We start from the raw sequence: 22945 nt of genomic DNA on the forward strand, positions 1-22945 counted from the left end.
AAGGAAGCTGAAAAGAACAGCAGAGTCACTGAGAATTGTTCTTGAAAAACATTTATTTCTGTAATGGGTTTATAGCGCTGACTCCCAAGCCCCAGTACAACACAGTTTCCCCCTACATATAATTCTGGGGACAGTTACCTTTGATGGAAAAAAACCAAAAAAGTCATACAAAGAAGCCCCCCAGACAAACAGTTTGGTACCAAACAAACTGTTCCCAGGTTACTTCTGAGCCTCTGCTGTTGAACATTTCATCCCGACCGGGACAGAGCTGCCCTGCTCCATCCCTCGGTCACAGGATGGTTCATTGCCCAAAGGCCCCATATAACTGAAGATGTTGTCTTTAACTGCAAAAAACCCAGGGGGTACGTGGGCAGAGAAGGCTGCTAGGGTTCAGCGGCTGCTATTTTTGCAGACATCATTTAAAAAGAAAAAAAATCTATGCATTTCAGCTTCACCTCCTGAGCCCCAGCATTAGGAAAGTCAAATACAAACCCAGAGACCAACGTACACAAAATAGTGAACAAGTGTCCAGACGTTTCTAAACCCTTCACTTTACTGTGCCATGATACCTCCAAAAACCAACAAAACCTCCACATTCAGATCATCGTGGATCTTATTTTTAAGAGGGAGGGGTAGGGATGCAGCACATAGCATAGCAACTGTCAAGCAATGTTTAAGGCAAATTTATTTCCATTTATGAAGAGTTGAAGGATCGTTCATTTGTTTGTTTGCTTTGTTTTTTTAAGCTGTTAGGTGACTTCCCAGCTGGCCTTTTAAGCTTAAACAATTTGATCAAAGTTCGAGCGAAGTCAACTCAGGTTGATCGGAGCCTCGAACAGCAAAAAATATGATTCCCAAAAATATCACTGAGAAGAAATTAAGAAAAAAATCATAATAATCGACGTTCAGAACTCCCCCAAAACATTTTCCCCTCAGAGACCAGGTTGAGCCCAACTAAAACACACAGACACGCATGCATACAAAGAAGGACACAGCGGCAAGCCTCTACGAACACAGAGCTGAACAGGACCAAAGCAGAGCCAAACCTAAACTCCAGATTTACAGATGCGAGAACATGGACAGAGTTACGAGTAAAAAAAAAATGGGGGTGAAGAAAAAAAACCCAAACCCAGAACCCCAGAGAGGGATGTTTGGTGACATGGAAAGGAAAAGAAAAGTCCGCTGTATGCAAAGGAAGGGAGTTCTCAGGTGAGCGCACAGGAAGCTGGGGGTTTCAGTTGCCTCGTCTCTCGCTCGTGGTGGTTCATTGTGCCTTTCCCCTCCCTTCGAGATCCGGGTGGTGGTGCCAGGAGGTTCGCGCCAGGTTTACTCAGTCTGTGCATCGTAATTCGCCCCCCCTGCTTTCTTCAGCTCGTTCTTGATGTAATCCTCATCCAGCTCTTTGTGATCGCTGATCACAAATTCTTTGGCAAAGTTCTGCGAGAGAGAAATAAAGAGCCAGTTAAAAAGGGGGATGCTTCCCCAGGTACCTGAATAAGGAAGCCTTAGCCAGCTTCAGTGGCTGTATGCACTGTATCCCCTTACCTACTGCGGTAGGGATGATAAACAGAAAGCTGTGGAGGACACAGAAGACAAAAACCAAGACTTAACCTGGAGAAATTTTATGTTTCTACTGCTGTCACCAGCTGTAAGACCAAATCCTGCCCTACAAACAACTCTGTCTAGCAATAAATGCACAGCCTAGGTTAGGCCAAGTTTCCTAAGCAGTGTGAGAACTAAAAAGCTCAAAACTGTTGACCTTTTAACTGCCACAGACCCTCAGCATAATCTTCAGCAAGTCACTAATCTGTGCTCTGGTCACTTTTAGGAGCCCTGCTCCCAAAACAAGAACACTACACTACAGTACACTATGGTGCCATACCCCACCAGCTGACGGGAGGATGCTTCGATTAAAGGTTGAGCAACACACAGATGGCACCAGGAGCAAATAAGCCTGCTTCAGTAGATTTAGTGACTCCTCCTCTCAACTGCCTAATACACATCATGGCTAAAACAAAGATGCTGTGCTAGACAGGCTGCTGGCGGCGTTAATAGGCTCCACTATGTTCTGTGGTCTGATGATCCAAAGTGACCTTTAAGGACACGCTTTGTTAATTCAGTTGTGTGTGGCAGGGCTGTTATGTGGCTGCTCCAGTGCTCTTTGCAACTTCGGGGAGCTGGGCAAGCCCTAGGCAGCGTGCTGCGATGTGAGGTTGTGAACGGAGAAAACCTTTCTCCGAACAGAGAAACCTTTCTCAGACCACATCACTGCCAATGGGATCCCACGGTGCCTTTAGGGCACTTGTCACGGCAGTGTCACTGCAGCCAGGGGGTTGTTCCTTTGTGGGGGCTGTCCCTCCTGCCTCGTAGCAAGGGTGGCACGTGTGTGTGTGAAGAGATATTTCGGCAAACGTGCACATTTGCTTCTTGCTTTAGCGTTTATCCTTTCCTTCCTAACTGCAACTGAAACCATTGCCTGTGTCTTTCCCTTCCCCCCAGCCCACAGAGGTTTTACACAGCGTGAAAAACACCAGCATCCATTGCACTCTGCAGGGACTGGGACAAAGTCTGGAACAAGCCTGATGAGGAGCGGCTGAGGGAACTGGGGTTGTTTAGCCTGGAGAAGAGAAGGCTGAGGGGAGACCTCAGCACCACCTCCAACTGCCTCAAGGGAGCTTGGAGAGAGGTGGGTGCTGGTCTCTTCTCCCAGGTGATGGGGGATAGAACAAGGGGAAACGGCACCAAGCTGTGCCAAGGGAGGTTCAGGTTAGAGAGAAGGAGGAAGTTCTTTACTGAGAGGGTTGTCAGAAGCTGGAACAGGCTGCCCAGGGAGGTGGTGGAGTCACCATCCCTCGATGTACTTAAAGAGCGGGTAGACGAGGTACTTAGGGATATGGTTTAGTGGGTAGACAGGAGCGGTTGGACGTGATGATCTCAGAGGGCTTTTCCAACCGAGCGATTCTGTGATTCTGTGATTCTGTGAAAGTGACGACAAAACCAAGTGAATTAAAAGCCCGAGAGCCACGCTGCAACATCTCAGGAAAGCCTCAATGCCTGGCTCCCTGGGCAGCGAATGTCCCAAAAGGTGACAGAGGCTGCCTCGGAGAATAACGCGATGCTTTGAGACAGGAGCAGTCATCATGTCCAGGTCTCCCCAGTGCTGGATCAGCCCCGGCACAACCGTGGAGGGAAGGGGGGTGTCTAATTGGTTTCAGACTTTAAGCCATAGGAGAGCTCTTTATTTGGCAGCGTCTGAAGGGTCTCAGTTTGGGATCAGTGTCGGGTAAAGGAGGGGGTGGAGAAGGATTCAGCTTGAAAGAGCCTCAGCACCTCTTTCACACGGTGGAAAAAATGGAAGGGAGAGCAAAACAGCTCCCTCCCCTCGGTCTCCCAGGCTGCAGCTGATCCTGTTTCACACTGGAGGAAATCCTCGCTACCAAGGAGTTGCTTAGAGGGAAAACAGCCGAGGCCTTAGCACAGCTCCGACAAGCCTTGTCTGCTCTGCTTTAGTTTACCAGCAGCGAGACAAAGTCCTGAGAATAACAACTGCTTTCCAGCGCCATTCTGCTCCACACTTCAGTGGTTGGCTTTGCTGGTGTGAGGACAGACACACAGTACAGGCACTCATCCATGTCTAAGCTGAGTTCAGGGAAAAAGGGAAAGAAGTTGTTTGTTTAGAGAATAAATCCTTTCTGTGAGATGGGAAATGAAGAGGCAAACCGCCCATCTGCCCTGGTGAGACCGCATCTGGAATATTGCGTCCAGTTCTGGGCCCCTCAGGTCAAGAAGGACAGGAACTGCTGGAGAGAGTCCAGCGTAGGGCTACAAAGATGATCAAGGGAGTGGAGCATCTCCCTTATGAGGAGCGGCTGAGGGAGCTGGGGCTCTTTAGTTTGCAGAAGAGACTGAGGGGAGACCTCATTCATGTTTATAAATATTTAAAGGGTGAGTGTCACGAGGATGGAGCCAGGCTCTTCTCGGTGACAAACAATGATAGGACAAGGGGTAATGGGCACAAACTGGAACACAGGAGGTTCCACTTCAATTGGAGAAGAAACTTCTTCTCAGTGAGGGTGACAGAGCCCTGGCCCAGGCTGCCCAGAGAGGTTGTGGAGTCTCCTTCTCTGCAGACATTCAAAACCCGCCTGGACGCCTTCCTGTGTAACCTCATCTGGGTGTTCCTGCTCCGGCAGGGGGATTGGACTGACCAAACAAATGATTTTCAACTATTTGATGCTCAGTGAGCTGTGGTCCCAACGTGTGTTTTGAGCTGAGCCTTTTTGAGTTCTTTTCTATGTGCTAACAGGTTCAACAAATTTTCCTCAACTCAGGAAGCAGATCATCCAGGGCTACCCAACTTCAGCACCAGTCTTTAGTGAGAACTGGGGCATAAAGTAATTTCTGAGAGGGACTCCGTGAAAAATGTGTGTATTTTATAAATGCAGAAGGGTTTCCTTCAATGCCCAGTCTGCAGAATCCAGCGGATTCTGAAATTTAAACTGCACATGCAGCCATGCCTGAGCAGAGAGGAACTAAATGATACGTACCACAAAGTGATTAGAATTACTCAAATGTCTTCTCAACTAAAGAGTTATCCCCATGACTCCCGGGTTATGATCTGTGGGCAGAAGCCACTATTTGACATCAGTGCCACTGAGACATCTTGCAAGGCTGGAACAGTTGGGCAGATGGGTGATGTTCCCAGCCACTCTTAAATATCCTCTTAACTGACTGGGCCACCTCTTGTGCCAGATTTGTACCCTCAGAGTGCAATCTGGGTCACTGCTATTAATAACGCCTTGCTTTATTGCTTTCTGCTGGCAGGTGCTTCCTTGGCAGGGGCTGCTTTGCTGCTTCGCATGGGCTCTGACCCACGGTGATGTCTCGTCAAGCCTGGCCTCAAGGGGGGAAGATGCTTGGGGTGAGTTTGCTACCTGTGACTCCTGATTTCAATATCTGACTTGACCCTTCTTCAGCTGCAGCCTCCCTCATTGCTCTGAATTCAGTTTCACAGAATCACAGAATCACAGAATCACAGAATCCCAGACCGTTAGGGATTGGAAGGGACCTCCAAAGCTCATCCAGTCCAATCCCCCTGCCGGAGCAGGAACACCCAGATGAGGTTACACAGGAAGGCGTCCAGGCGGGTTTTGAATGTCTGCAGAGAAGGAGACTCCACAACCTCTCTGGGCAGCCTGGGCCAGGGCTCTGTCACCCTCACTGAGAAGAAGTTTCTTCTCCAATTGAAGTGGAACCTCCTGTGTTCCTCTCTAGAGTTTGTCCTCTCTAGGATTGTGAACCTCCTGTGTTCCTCTCTAGAGTTTGTCCTCTCTAGGATTGAGCTTTGTAAAGATTTGTCCAGAGTGCAAATTGTAAGGTGAAGAGAGACATGGAAGTGTTTCAGAAACAGTCGAAACTGCCTCCTGGGTCATCAGGGCAGGAAGATAGGAGGTTCTCCGGTTCTCAGATCAGGAGGTTGGGCACCCATGATCAACAGCAGCACTTTACAGCCAAGGGTCATCTTATCCAGAATTCACTCTTTTTTTTTTTTTTTTGTCCCCACTGAAACTGCCAGAATGTAAAACTCCTCCCAGCTGATTTAATTGGGTCTGATGTTAGCTGGACCTGGCAACGGTCCTTATTCAGCATGACTGTCATCTGCAATTACAAATAACCGATCACGGCAAACCGCCTCCTGCAAAGCACCAGGAAACATCCTAGCTTCAAGCAACGCCCAGAGGCATTTGACTTCAGCCACATTTCTGTCCTGCCACCAGATTTTCTTTCTGCCCTGAGCAGCCTGGGGCAGGGAAAGTCTCTGCTTTCTCTTCTCTCACTTACTGATATGTAATGCCTTTCAGGAGAGCTGCAGAACAGTTACAGCCGCCCGAGGCACAGAGCACAACTCTGATGCTTGGGCCCTCTCTTTGCTGACATGTGTCTTCATTTTATGTCCTCCACTTCCTTTTCTCTTCTCCTCCCCCTATCCCCAAGCTTTTTACAACCGCAGCAAGCCCTTTGAGTGAATTCTAGCCTTTGTATTCATCCCAGAGTCCCCAGTAGCCTACAGATAGCAACAACAATGACGCCATTTATCTTTATCGCTCTCACCACACAACAGTGAACACAGCCTCTTTGCTTTGCCTCTCAAATCATTGAACACGACAGAAAAAGCAAGGTTTACTCCTGGTTCTTCAATACACCTATCTAGCACGTGCATCACTTTGTGCCTGACTAGCAGAGGGTCGCAGTTTTGCAATCCAATTCCCTGTGTCAACCCCCATGCAACACTACACAGATAAGAGGGTACGCAGGGCAGGCTGCAAAAACTGAGACTGCAACTCTCCCTGGTAAGCACGAAGTTTGTGCAGCAAGCTTGGTTCAGCCTTTCTCTTCCAGACAACGTTATGGGGAAACAATAAAGGTAGAGTAGATTTTATTCCTATTCCAGGCCCTGAATATTTAGCATATGAGGCCATCAATTTTCTCTTAAGCTGGCCAAGGGAAAAATCTGCCTGGTGCAGATACTGTACCAAAAAGGTCTGCAGAGGCCCTTATAAATCCCAGCTTGGGTGGGCCTGAAGCCAGAAGGAAAATCCTCGTATCGTCTACAGACACATGGGTTCTTAGCAGCTAGGGATGGTGCCAGGTAGTTGAGCAGCTTCTTGCTGGTTTGTTTTTTACACTGGGGCTCGCAGCAGCCTCCACTGATGTTCAAAACCTTCAGATCCCCTGTGCTTAATGTCACCGCTCCCATTCACTGGCCACCTCATTTTCAGTGCAGATGTAGTACAGAGAAGATGACACCTCCCATGATTTTATTCCGGCATGGTATGTGTCCTAGACCTGTGGTCTTGGGAAGAAAGGATATGTCCTATGGCTGCAGCAGAGGTACGTCCTAGCAGGGCTTCTCTGAGTGCAAGGAGAGCTATAAAGTACAAGCACCCATAGCAATACAGTACCACTGCCCTCCACTCTGGCTACACCAAACCTGGTCCTGCAATCACCTACCAGAGTCCAAGCTATCAGCAAACCCCCTCTCTTCGAATTTACTCCTCACCAATTTTTACATGGAACCATTCCAGCCGCTGGGAGAAGCCAGCCCGAACCTTTGGCAAACGCATCTCTCAGTAGCAGGAACTGCGTTTCAGCTGATCTGCAAATTCTTCCTATCTGTGCTGCATCCCACTGGAAAAGTCACAGGGCTGGGTGTCAGATGTGGGGTGAAGGGAAGCTGCTTGTTCTGGACTGAAGAAGTTACTTGTGTAGTTACTGCTTTCTCTAGACTAGGACTAGGAGTTCTTGTAAATCCATACCCATTTGGTATGATCACTACAGTAAACCAGAACAGGGAAACCAGTCAAAAAAAACCAGGATTTTGCTTGTCTTCCCAGCTGAATCTCACTCACCCTCCCAAGAAAGACTGTCTCAAAGCCACCATGATGCAACCGTTACCATATGAATTTGATTTTCTGACCGCCTCTAACAAAGCTGTTAAGCCATCTTCTGTTTAGGCCACTGTACTGACATGAGAAACCTAATGCACATGAGTTATATGTGTGGTATCTGTCCCGAGGGACAGTAACCCTGTAAGTGTGACCTCCCTCATGAGGTACCAGCATCGCTGCACTGAGGGATCCAGGGGAAAAGAGGAAGGTGAACAAAAGCAGATCTCAAAGCAAGCGCTCAGGAAACTTGTTGACATCACTAAAGCTGAGCAAATTCCTTCACCAAAAATAATAATGAATAAAATGCCACGAATATTTGCTCACAGAAACAGAGCTGTTTTACCCTGAATATGATTTGGCAAATAATAGAGCACATGATTGTGGGGGCAGGAGGGCTGAAGAAAACAGAGAAGAGTCCAAACTCATGGAAAATAAGACAAACTGACAAAGATTGGGCAGTTCCTTTGCTGAGACAGCCTTGCAAGGACAGTTAGTCCCAGCAGGAAAAAGGCCTCCATGCTGCCTAATGAAGGATTAAAATTTCCTGGTAGGAAATGCAGTCATGGAGTTCACAGAGGAGAGGCAATGCTCAGAGGGAAATCAAGTCCTCTTTTCAGTTCCTCGATGTTTACATCCAAACCGGAGCGTGGTAGCGCTGGTTGTCACTCCCAGTCCCACAGCGATTGTGCCTGGGCTTGTCCTTATTCGTAGAATCACAAAATCAGGTTAGAAAAGACCTCCAAGATCAAGTCCAACCATCAACACACCACCACCATGCCCACTAAGCCATGTCCTGAAGTGCCACGTCTACAGGTTTTTTGAACACCTCCAGGGATGGAGACTCCAGCACTGCCCTGGGCAGCCTGTTCCAATGCTTGACCACTCTTTTGGTAAAGAAATTTTTCCCAATGTCCAATCTAAACCTCCCCTGATGCAACTGGAAGCCATTTCCTCTCATCCTATCTCTTGTTACTTGGGAGAACAGACCAACACCCACCTCACTATCCCCTCCTTTCAGGGAGTTGTAGAGAGTGATAAGGTCTCCCCTCAGCCTCCTCTTCTCCAGACTAAACACCCCCAGCTCCCTCAGCTGCTCCTCCTAATTCCTGCTCTCCAGACCCTTCACCAGCTTCATTGCCCTTCTCTGGACACGCTCCAGCAACTCAATGTCCTTGGAGTGAGGGGCCCAAACCTAACACAGTATTCAAGGTGCGGCCTCACCAGTGCTGAGTACAGGGGCACGATCACTTCCCTAAAGAAGAAAAGCACTGTAACATCATCCCTCTGCCTCTGCTCAAAGTGAATGGGCTGTTCACTGGAAGGCCTGGTCCTCCTGTACTTAAAACCCACAGGTTTCACCTTGCAGGAATTTTTATGGCTGCATTGAACCTCGTGCTGGCAGCCGTTCCTGGCCATGACAAACAGCTTACAATAGCACTGATTTCTGGCTGTAGCTGCCCAACCTGTTTCTCCTGGGCCTCTGGAATAAAGGAGGTCAAAACAGCAGCCCTCAGAGCAGAGTCTACTGGATAGATTCGTACTAAGGCTGAAGGAGGTAAAGGGCAGAACCATCCTTACTGACAGGGACATAAAACGTGAGTTTAAGACCAGCTTTGGATGCTCTCCTTTTGTAGCCAAGCAGAAAATATGCCCACAGCCTTTCCATTCGGGGATCCTGCATCCCCTTACTCCACGTCTCCATTCACACAGGAAATTCTCCACACTGAAGTACTCAGCTATAGCTTTAAGAAGATACAGATAAATACTTGTTCCCCATCCTGGCCATACTTCTAACCAGCTCTTTGCTGAATTACTTGGACCAGGCTTGACTTCCAGCTGAGATGAAGAGAAAAGGATGGAAAATAAATGGCTCCTTAAACGCAAAATGCATTTTTCTGCAATCCAAAATAAATACAATAAATGCAAAACCCATTTTCCAACACCATTAAAGAGGTAATAAGGATAGTCACAAATGAGCAAGAAGACCTGATTCTCAGCTAGTACGGATCAGGAGAACTACAGCTATTTGCACCAGATGAGATCCTTCCCTGTAATTTCACAGTTATTACAGCTAAAAAAATCAATTGTCCTTTCTTCCTGAGAGATTTTCTGGCAACCTCCTCCGCTGACTCTCAGCACTGCTTCCCGAGGCACCTCCCTACAGATTTCACAGCACCTGCTCCCCCTTCCAAGGCAGGAACAAAACAGCGAGGGCAACCCAGTTCCTCTCCTCGCTTCAGGGTATTTCATCCTTTTGTTCACAAGCCCATAATCTACTGTTCAACAGTTAATATCCTTTCGTTTTCCTTATGGCAGGTGCTTCTAGGAGACCGTTAACAACCACCACGTGCGAACACTCTTTATTCTACCGATGCAGCGTGGTGGGTTTGGCGTGCTAGGCGGTATTCAGGCTGACTGTCGTTCACTTGGAGTGTCTTGGCGGAAGAACAAAGTTTATTGGCGTTTGTTCAGCTCTGAGCAAAGCCTGACTGTAGCTCATCAATGCATCTTCAATGTGGCAGAGAATCTAAAGCAGGCCTCCCCTCACGCTGGAGCTTTGGTCTTAAATAAAGAGCCACAGTTAGCTTTTGCAAATATTACAAGGTAAGGAGAGCCTGGCAAGATTTATGGAGGTCTTCTCAGACCGAAGGGCTGTTGTTCTGGATTTCCAACCGATCACTTCTATAGATCACAAAATCAAAGCCATTATTTGGTGTACAAAAAGCCACCTTGTGCTTGGAAGGAGAGCCACAGGGTTAGTGCACCTATAGGCCACGCACACACCAAAAACTGCAGAGCACCGAACTGCATCAATAGCTTAGATTCTCTTCAGGGCTTGTAAAGAAACAAATTCCCACTTCAAGGTACCACTTATTCCAGATGATGAACCAACACTGAGTCAGATTTGTAGTTTATCATTATGGTGAACAACCAACTGTGTTTTTCTATGTATAACATCTCAAATAATCTCTGTAAAACCAGAAGCAGTGGGGTGACTGGGAATGTACTTGAAGGTCAAGAGAAACAGGAAGAGTGAAATAGCTCTGCCGTAAATTCCCTCCACTAAATTCCGGTTGGGCTTTCTTGTCCTCTTATGTTTTGACAGCTTAGCTGCAAGGTTACACGCACAAGAAGAAGAAAATAGTTCTGCCTTTATCCCACTCGGAGGGATTCAGTTGCATGTGTAGAACTATTCAAAATAGTCATCAATAACATTTCTTTTGGAAAGTAGATCACCACTGACACTGCATGCCGAGATGCTTTGCAGTGGGTTACAGACACATGCTCAGCAGAAGTGAACGGTGCAAAAATTGTATTGTTTTCATATTTTCGTCCAGATTAGTTGGAAAATGAAAGCTTTTTAAGTAAGTGCCAATAATGGTTAATGCTCCACCAGATTATTAACTTACACAGACTACTAATCAAAGATGAAACAAGTGAAATTGCTAATTATATGTAACAGACCTGAGGGACAGATCTTAGAACAGCCTTCAGGAATGCTATTCAACTCAACAGGAATAAATTGTCTAAACAGAGTTTTTAAAAAAACTCTGGGGCTAAGTGACTCTTACATGAGTCATTCATTAGTACTCTATAATTTAATCTTCACCTACAATTACACAGTTCCAGCTCCTTCGCATGAACAGCAGTTTGCTTTCCCATCTCTCAGGTGTCACTATGGAAGTTTCTTTTCAGAATGGACTCCTCTGCGTAGTTGTAATTTTGAAAGATTTAGCATCAGTGCTTATCTTCTGGAAGGATATGAATTTATTACATTCATCATGCTTCTTATCTAAATATAATCTTCAGTATCAAAAAACAATACCAATGAACTGAGGGAGACTTCATTCTCATCCTTCACATTGTCCTACTGGGAGATTGCTTTACATAGGCAAGAATGACAGAGGGATTATTTCAGTGGTCAGCCGGTTCTCCAAGTGCAGCAAGACCATTTCTCAGGCAGTTGAGCCGAAAAAGCTAATCTTGTTTTAAATACTTTGGAGGAAACATGCTCAACGTTAGCATCTTCTCCCTTAAAGTCAGCTTCTTCTGAAGCAGTGTCTTCTGCACAGCCTTCCACAAATCACTTCTCATTAATATTTATAAATTTGGAAAGGGCAGTGTCAGGAGGAAGGAGCCAGGCTCTGCTCTGGGATGGCCAATGCCAGGACAAGGGGCAATGGTCCCAAGCTGGAGCACAGGAGGTTCAAGCTGAAGATGAGGCCAAACTTTGTCAGTGTGAGGGTGGCAGAGCATGGCCCAGGCTGCCCAGAGAGGTTGTGGAGTCGCCTTGTCTGGAGATACCCAAAGCCCTGAGGTGTTCCTGTGTGACTGCTCTGGTGATCCTGCTCTGGCAGGGGTTGCACTGGGGGAGCTTTCCAGGTCCCTTCCAACTCCTGACATTCTGTGATTCTGTGATTCTCTCACGGCTGTTGCTTATTTTGACTTGCTTGGGCTGAGCTTGGAGCCTGACAGAGCTCAGAGTGCCCTGGGAGGCCTTGACAGAGTTAAATGATACGCTCAGTTAGGGCAGACAGATCCAAGGTGTGTACGAAGCACGTTTCTCTTTTTCGCTGATACGCCTGAGACCAAACAGAAGGCTATTCACATCTAGTTAGCTATTAAAACCTGTTAGTTAATTGGTAGCATAGGGACTTCAGACTTTAGTTGATTAGGTCCACGAATTCGTTGTGCGGAGACAAAAGGCCTCAAGAGAAAAGTTTAAACAGAGGGCGTGAGTTTTCCTGTTTACTTTTACCTGCTTAACTTCATGCTGCCTTTTCTCTGCCATTCACTACTACGTTATGCCCACATCAAGGAAGGCGATGGGAAACATTTTAATGGTGACAAGGAGGGAAATGCATCTATTCCCTCCTCAGGAAATAGTTAACACAGCCTTAAGCTCAAAGGTGCTTCTTTATGCCTGGGTGCTCAAAGGGCAGATGTTAAGTCTTCCTAGTAGGAAGACAGGCAGGAGGAAACTGTCGTGTTTTTAAAGGATTAACGACTAAGTTGAAGGATGATCCAGTCCTTCCCCCTCTCTCCCCTCCTGCTGGTGTTTGTAGAGCTGTAAGTGATGAGAACTGGCGGTTACAAGCAGAAGGAAGAGGTTACCTGTACTACTTCTTTGACCAGAGTCTTGTCGGTCCCAGTTTTGGCTCTTTGCAGGCCACTGACATCCTCTCCAATCCAAGTGATGAGGGCAAACTTGACTCGCTTGCTCATGGCATCGCCGGTGGTGAATCGGACAAAGCCAAACAATCGAACATCATCTGGGGAGACAAAGCAAAAGGGATACAATTATTACAAACAGAAACATCCCTGCCTTGCCATTTGCCAGGGTAAGACTGGCTCTCAACTTAAAGACCAAGCCAAAGCGTTGGTTCTGTGTTACACCACCATCATTTGTGACTAACGGAGCAATACAGAGGCTCTGCTCATACAACCTTTCGCTTGCAAGGTGCACTTTGCCAGTGTCAGGTCTGCCTCTTCCCGGGGTGCTCTGAGTTATGGGAGGAAACTGGCTGTGCTGGCCACCCCACGCCACATTAGTGAGTGAGTTTAGAAACGGCTAAAACACAGTCAACGGGCACTTCAAAAGCACAGAGCTCACCCCAGTTACGTTCAGCCAGATCATTCATCTGCAGGTCACTGGTCAAGAAGGGAAGAAAGTGATTTCCCTGCCTTTCTTTCTTACAGGATAGAAAGATTAGAGTCACATTTTATAACATATATCCAGAAACTGGTCTCTGTGCAAGTCTGATCGCTTCCTCCCCTTCCCTTCAGCAACATTTCTGGCTCACTTATAGCATGAATTTACAAGAAGGAGGAGAGAAGAAGGAGCAAAAATCTGCAATAACTTTCCCAGATGTGTTTTTCTACTCCTTCCAAAGCCCTGTAGAGAAAGGTCTTGCATTTTAGAACTGTTCTGGACTTTGTTTCACAGCTGGCTTCTGCGATCACACCAGACAAGAGTTATTTAGTCTGGCCATATGAGTAAAAACCTTGTAAACTCCTTGTCTCAAGGAGTTCGTTCCTTCCTTGCAGGATGACTCATCAGCCGAGGCAGTCGGACGCCTTCACGATCACAGGCACTCGGAAAGCGTGTGACACCATCCACTCATATCCCCAGCCTCGGTGGCATGCACAGCGCTGGAGCCTTCAACCAGGCTTGTGCAGGAAAGCAGAGCAGATGGGCAGTTGTGCAATCGTGGAATATACCTAATCATAGCTAATTCATCTGTTACAGGTCACTCGAGGCCTTTTCAATGAAATGAGATGACTCAAAAGAGAAGAACAAACTCGCTGTTTGAAAAGAACCATGTTAACCCTGGTTACGCTTGTCGTGACCAGTTCAACACGCTTTACAGTTATTTGCTGTCTTTACTGCCAGGTGAGAACAGGCTCCAGGTGCAGGAACGTTTGCCAACATCCCCTTCCTTGGATCCGTCACAGCACGCTCCGTGAGCGGTCAGGACAGCCCCAGGAGCTCCGGGGATAGGGGAGAAGCAGCTCTAAATTCCTTACCCCCAGAAAATAAGCTGCTGGAAATCAAGGCAAAAATAAGTGGGATGTTGTCTGAAAGTTGACAGATCTCAGAGCTGCTTTAACGCTTGGTTTTGCCAAAGGCTGAGTAAAGACAACTTCCCCTTGGTAAAAGACATGTTTAAGTCCGAAAAAATCCACCTATGCTCTCCCTATTTTATCCTCTAGGTACCTTTTTGCCGCTGACAGAGGAACACTGGGGAAAACTGGAACATGTATGTAGGGGTTTGTGAGCCAATACGGTGTTTAAAACAAACTCCTCTGATGATTTCAAAATTGAAACAAAGAGAAAGAGAGATCTTATTCAAAAGAGAAATCCAGATGGATCTTTGGAAGGAGAATAAGAGTCATGGGCATCAACAGCGCAGGCAAACACAACTTCTCTCTCAGTTATTACTGTCAAGCACGAGAAATGCACGGAGAGACTCATTTCTGACAGCAAATCCTCTTCCCAAGATTGATTAGAACCACAAATGAACCGACAGCCAGGAAATACCCAAGGTGAAGAGAGACAGTAAATCCCCAAACGTTACTATTAACAGTTCTATGAAAAAACCTTGCTTGCCCAGATCTGACAGTAAAGGAGGCCACGCTCTGCTAAGAATTGTACTGTGGTTCCTATGGGAACAGTGCTGGAAGGGGCTTTAATGTCACCAAGTCCTGGCCCCTGCTGTACCAGAACCGTGTCACAGCCCTTCCCATGGACCCATCCCTTTCCACTCGGGTATGTAGGTTTTTCATCCCTGCCCCTTCTGCCTGGAGGCTGCTTTGGAATATGCCTCTTTATAATACAGATAATGTGAAAATATAACAAGTGTGAAGAATTCCAAGTTTTTCTGCAATGCTTTTTCATAGCGATGTAGAAAGGAGGCTGAAGGAATTTATCAGTCAGCATGGACTTTAATTTGATGTGAACCCACAGATCACTGGCAGCAGCAGGATTTGCTCCTCAGCAGAAGAGTCTGAGTGCTTCCCCATCCCATCTGAAGAGAGCCAAACGCTGCAATCCAAGGCAGGCTTTTATCTGTTAAATCACCTGCTACTCAGTGGCTATGAGCAACTCTTACTTCATCATGTTAAGTCCCAATAAGTTTAATGAGCAATTGAGGTTAGGCTCTGAGTCACCATCCTGGGCAGAATTCACCCCGGGCAGGTTTACCTGTGGGGGCTTGAAAGGTTACACCAGAGCTGCATGCTTTCTCCTCCTGTCTCCCCATGGAGGTTGTATCCCACAGCGGGCAGAATTGGCTCTTCAGCTGCCACAGTTTTCACTCCAGCATATTTCATATAAACTATCAATACCTGACGCTTTAACTTGATGTGCCACTTTGTGAAGAGCAGTGGCTGAGGAGCATCTCAGCAGCTGCAGATGAAGCCAAGAGGGATTGTGAATTGGAGCCCTTAGCAATTAACACATCTCTCTTCCTAAAAGGGCAACAGGGACAGATGTAGCAGTTTTTAGCACTGGTTCAGCCTGGGTATGAGCCCTTCCAACTGCAGGTCACAATCCCCGAGCAGATGTGGTTGAGTTTCACAATTAGTCTGAAGCGTGTTCGGAGCGATAACAGGATCAAAACCCGAGTTCCTTTATGCTCCCAGATTTCCTCTTTCACTGTTAAGCGGCTCTACCCTCCCAAATCACCCCTCTGTGCTGGAAGTCATCAATGCCATCAGCTCCAGCTCCCCTGGAAATCTCAAGAAATTAATATTCCTCCCTCCCCTGGCCCATTTTCACACAAAACCATTTACAGTGGTTTTATGAATTGCTGGGGGTGTGGGGTAGACTAGCAAATCATAGGCAGACAGGAGATTTCCTTTCAAGGAGGAAATCCTGCCCAGCTCTATGCAACCACCTTCCCAGTCACTAAGCCATGAATTTCAGGGCAGAGAGAATCAAATAACAGATCTGGGTAGAGCAGAAATAGCGGGTTTATTTGAGAAGATCTCACAAGTTACAAACAGCAGAAACTAACAACATTAATTCCTGCTAATATCACTGCTCCTTTAAGTGCAGTTGTACAGCATGACAACAGGGCTGTGCAAACAATGCCGAGGACAATGAATGCCTTAATGAGCATCACTTGGTGTTTTTCTCCAAACCCCTTCCTTATCAGCAGGCAGGATTTTCCAAATGTACTGATTAAGCTGCCTTTGGCTGTCAGCAAAGCTCGAAGCCAAGCTGCAGAGATCTCCTTGATGGTATTCTCTTTTTCATCCATTCAAACCCTTTGATTCAGCTGTACCAAAAAAATTCCCCATTAGATTCAAATGCCCTGACTCATCAGTAAAAGATAATAGCGGCAGGAAAGAAATACGCTGTCAAAAGCTGCACGGTTCTTAGTCTTGCGGCTCCAAACGGCCAAGCCAGAGTCGTGCTGAGCTAAGGCCACTGCTCCCAGCTTCACCTGCCTGCTAAATCAAGGTCACTCCAGCAGGGCAGCTGATGGCACGATCTGCTTTGTGTCCTGCCCAGCAATGAAATACCGATGGCACGTGGCAGGTTTCCTGGAGGATTCATTTTGTTTGATTCGACTGGATTAATTTTAGCTTAAGTTGTCACTTTTCCACCTCTTCAGTCCCACCTGTAGTCACACGGCTAAAAGTGCAGGCAGAAAACCTTCCCTACCACCCACTACGCTGGTTTTTGCCCCTCCTTAACCCTGTCCTGAAGCCCCCGTATCTCAGATGCCTTGCACCACACAGGCGCAGTCATCAAATCATCTAAGACAAATATGAAACGTTTGACCTCAGGACCATGACCACAGGGCACCAAACCTGACACGAGTACGGGGTACTCGGGGCACAAGTGCATGGGGAGGGTGACCCCACACTGACCAGCATTTCATCAGCAAGAGCTGCTGCTGCCCCAGTGACGGTGTTCCTGTCCTGACCTGGGTATATACTGGAGTGCACAGTGGGAAGAAGCAGGATCCAGCTCATCTTTGTTCCCCTTCCCTGCAGGAAGGAACAGTTGTGTTCGTTGGCTGGAGGAAAGAGCCAGGCAAGGGGTACAGCGCTCTTCTTTACCTGCTCTTACGCCTAGCACAGGATGGTAAAATGCAGACCCACAGCCCTGCTGTCATTAAAATAGCATCACAAAACTAAGCTGAATGCAAAGATTGACTGTTTCAGTGCAGAACTCGATCTGACGAGTTACATCCATAAATATTAATGAGAACCTTCCCCAAAACAACCTCCTGCCCATAAGGGACAGCCCAAGCCACAGCTCCAGCTGGCAGCCAGGAGATCACGCGTGCTGCTCCACGACTGTCACAGCGAGCGGGGCATGGAAACGCTGCAAGGACAGCGTGAAATTCCCCATGAGCCACCAACGGCCCCAGGTCTTCCTTTAAACAGATCCTATGGGAAAGCAGGCCCCACGAACGTTAAAGAGGAAAAACAAAAGCAGTAGGAGACTGATTTACAAAGCCCATTTTAGCAACTTAAGATGTAGCCAAATGCAGATAAGCACCTATCTCATTATATGTCCTCGTGCATTTTTACAAAGCTTTCCTACAACCTAAGGCGCCAACGTCATCTTGGTGATCTCTCGGCTCTTACCTCCTAAATTTTATATACGGGCCAGGCTTTATGGGACAGTTGTCATAAGCCAAAAAAGATCTTGCATTCGTTTTAGGAGCCAATTCTGTTTTATTCCTAATATTTTCCGTCAACTAGGAATTATTTTATAGGGTATTTATTTCAGACCAAAGATTTTCAGCTCTTCCTTGTGCTGAATGCACAGCGTGGTTTTGGTCTGATCTTTTCAGACACATGAATAACTATCCCATTTCATGCTGTCACTGCAATTATTTATCTGGACCGGGGCTTTCCAAAGAAAAGGCTCATTATTTTTCGTGTCAGAGATGCACTGAAAAGCAACTGTTCACATGTGGCACGGGAGGAAACAGTCTTCCGACCTCTCTGTTACTGAACGCAGAATGCGTATTTTAAAGCATTTAAATAAACCCCAGACAGAGACAGTGCAATGCTCTGCTGCTTCTCAATGCAGAAACTGAGGCAAGCTGTGTGCTGCAGTTACTGACACACACACACAAGTTCAAGCGGATGTTTTTGGACTCCTAGTTCAGTGCCTCAGTCGTGTATCGTCCTACAACAGCATCGCCAGTTATGAGACTTGGAAATGAAAACCAGCAACAACTGAAAAACCCGAGAGCCTTCACATCCTTCCGTACAATAACCTTCAACTCTTATCTGTGTTTCTGGCTTCCAATCCACCAGCCCAGCTGGTTTTTTTTGTTCAAGTGTACTGATGGCACGTACTCCTCAACAGCAAATTAATGCTACGTCTGGATCCATGCCATCTGCAGAGGCAAGAGCTGTAACCGTGAAGTAAAATGGATCAAAAGCCTTGAATTAAGTCCTTGTTTAATGCAGAGGTAATCTGGGCTGTTAAGCCCAACCAAAACAGTCCTTAGCCAGGAGACACAGGGGGTGTCTACACTGTGTGTTTAATGACCCTGACACAGTTAATGTCCTCAGCTTTGGTCTGCAGGCCCTCTGGGTCAGACAAAGGCCACTACAGCCACGTACGTGGTCATTACACAAGACCGCAAGAGGAAGTGCCACCAGCGGCCACCTCCTCATTGTGTAAGGACTTCATTGTGCCAGAGGTTTAAACCAACCTCCTTGACTTGGCTTTGGGATAGGCTGGCAGAGAGGCATTCACGCATCTGGGGCTGGTCTCTGGAGGACAGAGGAGACTGCCCAAGGCTCAACCAGTGCCTACCACCCCCAGCCCAAGTGCATGAGTTGTCTTACACAGACCTCGACAGCAACAGCGTGACAGCGACTGATACCAAGTCCAGGGTTCAGGCTGTGTTTGCAGCATCATCCTGAACAAACAGGCACTGAAGGAGCTTTTCTTACCGTGTTTTCTTCCTTTAAGAGTGACAATTGCTGTCCCCAGACAGTGGGATGGGAACAGGATGAGAGTTTGATTATGCAGTCCCTTAAACTCTTCTGCTAGTGCACAAAGCTTAGTAAAGACCTTCAGGAAGAAAAAACCTCCACCCTGCGATCCGTGACACGTAGGTCTGATGCATCTGGGAGCAGAGCAGTGAATGAAACCCACACAAGAGAGACAAGGTCCTGGCTCAGGGCATGGGCCTCAGCGCCCCAGGATCGCAGCATCTCTCCCTGTCGTGTTTTCCTTCAGCAGCAGCACACAGGGCACTGCTGGAGGTTTGCAGAGCTGCTTTCTAACAGGGCCTTGTTGAACTGCTGCTCCCATTAAAAGAAGCAACTGCAGTCTCTTGCTTTTCCCTTTGTCCTCAACCCCTCTCATTCCCCGAGGAGGTTTGCAGGAGCAGTAATGGGTTGGGCCATGGGCTGCATGAAAAGGGTTGTGCATGGGGGGGAAGAAAAAGCACAAGTACAACCCTGCTACCAACAACCCCCTCCAGCCCTTCGTAACCTTTGTCGTTGCACGAGGCGGGATATCCACCGCAGGCAAACGTCTTCCAAACTGGTACAAAAGACCTGCTTGGTCTCAGAGCCACGTGAATTAGCACACACTGACACCACCTGCTCTGTAATTTAATGCCCCGGAGGGAAGCAATACGTACCGCACGCCGAAGGTGTTTTTAATAAGAAGGGTTATTAAAGAAAGCGGGGGACACAGATGTTTGCCACTCGACGGCACTGAAATAGGTGGTGCAGAAAGCAGAACAGAGCAAGCTCTGGCGGAGGGGCCTGGTGACACTTTGCACGCTGAGGTTTTCCATTCCAGCTCCTGCTCTCACCTTCGGCCACCACCAAATTACGCTCAGCTTCTACCAGGGGCAGCTGTGGTGCGTGGTGGCTTTCAGCAGAGTGTTTTTCTCAAAACAGGAATTCAAAACAAGGAAGGAAGTTTATTCTGATGCTAGCTTTCTTAATCTTTCAATCACGCTTTCTGAAGCTGTTTGCATTCATAGTAGCTCTTGGCTTCTCCAGCAAGGTATAGAAGGAGACGGCACACAGACCAGGAGGGAAGAGATGCACGTAGCAATAGGAAGGAATTACATTTAGTAGCTCTTCCTAGTCAATTTTACTGACTTTGTTTCAGTAGAAATATTCCAGCCAGCTCTACTTCATAGTAACAATTTGGCACCTGTCTTCCAGATGGGAAGGAAAGCTCTACCATCACTGCTGGCACGAGCCTTGTTTTCTGACTGTGTCTGCTGGTCCAGGTGAGGGGCTGCTGCTGCACAGATGGAGGCACCGAAACTTGCATCTCCTGCTTCCCCAACTGCTGCACCGTAATTCGTGGGTGGAGGAAGATCCTGTCTAGCACTTAGTCAAAAACCCAGGACCTGAATTTGCCAAGTTCTCTAAGCCTCCAGAGGTAGGTTTGAGGACAACCCCTTGCCCCTGGTCTGCCAAGGAGCAGCCCATAGCAGGTACATGAGAAGGGAAAGAAGGGAGAGGGAAAGGGAGCAGTGGAGCAGCTATAAGGGATTTAGCTCCACATTAAAGGCTAACAATAGGCCACAGCCTACCCCACAGATGCCCTTTATTTAACTCTTCCCTTCCCGTGCTTATGCCTAAAATACGCAAAAATTCTTTTTTGCTGTAAAAACGCATTGGGGCCAGCTTGGCCCTTTGCTGGTACAAGGTTTCCTTAAACTCTGTGTTCATACCCTGTTTTTAAAGAAGGGTTTGGCACATGCAACCCATAGCAAGAAAACAAAACTGGCCGTATTCCAAAGTGCAATATGTGCTTCTATCAGTTGTGCTTCGCATCCCACCCAGCCCAATGGTGACTGCTCTCTGCTAAAGCCCCTCTGCCTGCTTAGCCCCTCGATAAAAGCATTCCCTTTGCTGCAGAAGGGAAGGTAGGAACTGCTCTTGAGAGGGTGCCACTCCTGACAGAACATCAGAAACCAGTTCAGACAAAATCAGAGATGGACTCCTTAAAAACAAGGAGAGAAAACAAACGGGGAAGGTTCCTCTGCAAACCTCAGATGTCTGGAGGTGCTCAGTTATCTCAGCCACAAGAGGAGACAGAGAACACGGCGCTCAGATACTGAAGCTGTCGACCTCCCAAGAAAACCCTTTAGATAACGTTGGCATGAACTTCAGAAGTGCTGAGCCCTGGGTTTCCCCATGTGCCTGGCAAGTGCTTTTTTTCCTCATGTTGCCCATGAAAAGAGCTGAGTGGGAAGGAGTTCTTGTGGTACAGGTCATCAGCTCTTCTGACACCAACTACGAGAGGATCCCGTTTGGTTTTGAGGATGTTCCCTGCAAAGGTCTCAAGAACAGCTGGGAACAAGCAGCTCTGTTGCTCCTAGCAAGATCTCACTGCAAACGTCAGCAGAGCAGTCTAAACCATCTTGATTTAGTGGCTGCTTTCCAAGGACTAAAATGTATTTTTCTCCTGTGATATTTATCGACTGATCAGACCAGTCCTACCCTCATTTAAGTTACTGGAAGTCCTCCCCTTCAGCTCATTAAAATACAGCCAAGCCCTAAGACTTAGACCAATTGGGACCGGCATTTCAATAGCCGTGGGACTCTGAGTACTGCGCCTCTGGGACCTGCCCCACCTCGAGGAGGGAGAGACTGCTCAAAACACGAGTCCTTCGCAGGACAGATACCCAACTCTAAAAATACAGATACAGATGAGAGAGGAAGACTTTGTTATAGACCAGTATTGGTCCCAGACGCTTCATATCTCCTGTCACTTGGTGACTTTGTGAAATAGCAGCCAAGATAGAGAGAAAAACTATACAGTTCCCCCCCTAGAAGTTATTTTGAGAAGAATCTAAACCTGCTTTTGTAAAACATGTCAGAAGTTAGGCTCGGCTGAAGTTAAATATTCCTCAGATTATTTTCATTCTCGCCAGGCTTTGTTTCTGCTGCGAATTGCTCTACACCCGACAGTGAAACAATCAACTGCCACGTTTAAAGCCGGAGCTGCAACTGTTGCGGTTGTGCAACGCCACAGATACGATTGTTCCCAGGGCTGCATTGTTTGAGCCGATCTTTGGCGTAACCGCTCTCTTCTCAGGTTTCATGGTCTTAAAAAATCCCAGCAAGCCTCTTAACTGCAGTTACTGTAGTGCTATGAATACATTTTATAGGAGAATTTTATTACAGAACGATCTGTAGGACTGCATCCTTTCAGCCACAAAAAAATCGAGTCGTCTTTGCTCTTCAGCAATGCTTTGAAACTGCAGTGCTAAACAAGGAGACCGTTGCTAATCAAGCATTTTATCTTGTTTATAACTGAGAAGCAATGAAAAATTGTGCAAAGGGAGGAAAAGATCCAAAGGACCTTAAGTCTAAGGGTGAGACAAAGGACGGGCTGGACTCTGGACCTGAGGGGGTTGCACTCTGTGGCTGCTGGAAACCCGGCCGTGCAGGACAGGGCAGGCACAGGGAAGCAGCAGCACTAATTCCAGTTTACCCAAGTTTTCTCCCATCCTTTCCCCCCTTGCACCGGGCAGCAAGAAACACGGAAAGGTGCCAAAGCGATCAAGACGGAGCTTACCTGTGCACTTCCTTTTAAAGGTTTCATAGTCTACCCCTTGGTCTCCAGGGACGATTGTAGAGCCGTTGTATTTAAAAGTGACCCTTTGGGAAGGGGAGAAGAGAAGGGGAATCATACATTTAAAAGTCACCCTTTGGGACGGGGGAAAGGGAAGGGCGATAATATATTTAACAGTCAGCCTTTGGGAAAGGAAAAGGGGAGATGGGGAAGAATATTTTGTAAAAAAGACATCATTTAGGAAGGGGGGGGAAGAGGAGAAGGGGAATAAAAGTCACCCTTTCGGGAGCGGGAAGAGGAAAAGGGGAATCTCAGAGCACCGGTGCCTGTCCGGGAAGATGCCGGGGGCCACCTACCAGTTCACCTCGGTGGCATCGTCCCTGACGAGGTTGTACGCCTCCCTGCACGCCTCCTTGTCGATTTTGGTGGCCATGGGGGCGGCCGCGCCGGGGAGGGG

The 22945-nt window shown here is 47.4% G+C and overlaps 1 protein-coding gene across 1 annotated transcript; it reads right to left on the bottom strand.

Moving 5' to 3' along the window:
- Positions 1 to 893: 893 nt before the first annotated feature.
- COTL1 (coactosin-like F-actin binding protein 1) lies at positions 894 to 22939 on the bottom strand. Its single transcript, XM_010181523.1, has 4 exons — positions 22845 to 22939; positions 22492 to 22574; positions 12564 to 12721; positions 894 to 1437 (listed from the first exon to the last, which is right to left on the bottom strand). Exons 1-4 carry the CDS (start codon positions 22919 to 22921, stop codon positions 1327 to 1329), a joined length of 429 nt encoding a protein of 142 aa, XP_010179825.1. The 5' UTR covers positions 22922 to 22939; the 3' UTR covers positions 894 to 1326.
- Between the last annotated feature and the right edge of the window lie 6 nt (positions 22940 to 22945).

Source organism: Mesitornis unicolor, unplaced genomic scaffold (genome assembly GCF_000695765.1).
Source record: "Mesitornis unicolor isolate BGI_N332 unplaced genomic scaffold, ASM69576v1 scaffold23083, whole genome shotgun sequence".
Taxonomy (NCBI): Eukaryota; Metazoa; Chordata; class Aves; order Mesitornithiformes; family Mesitornithidae; genus Mesitornis; species Mesitornis unicolor.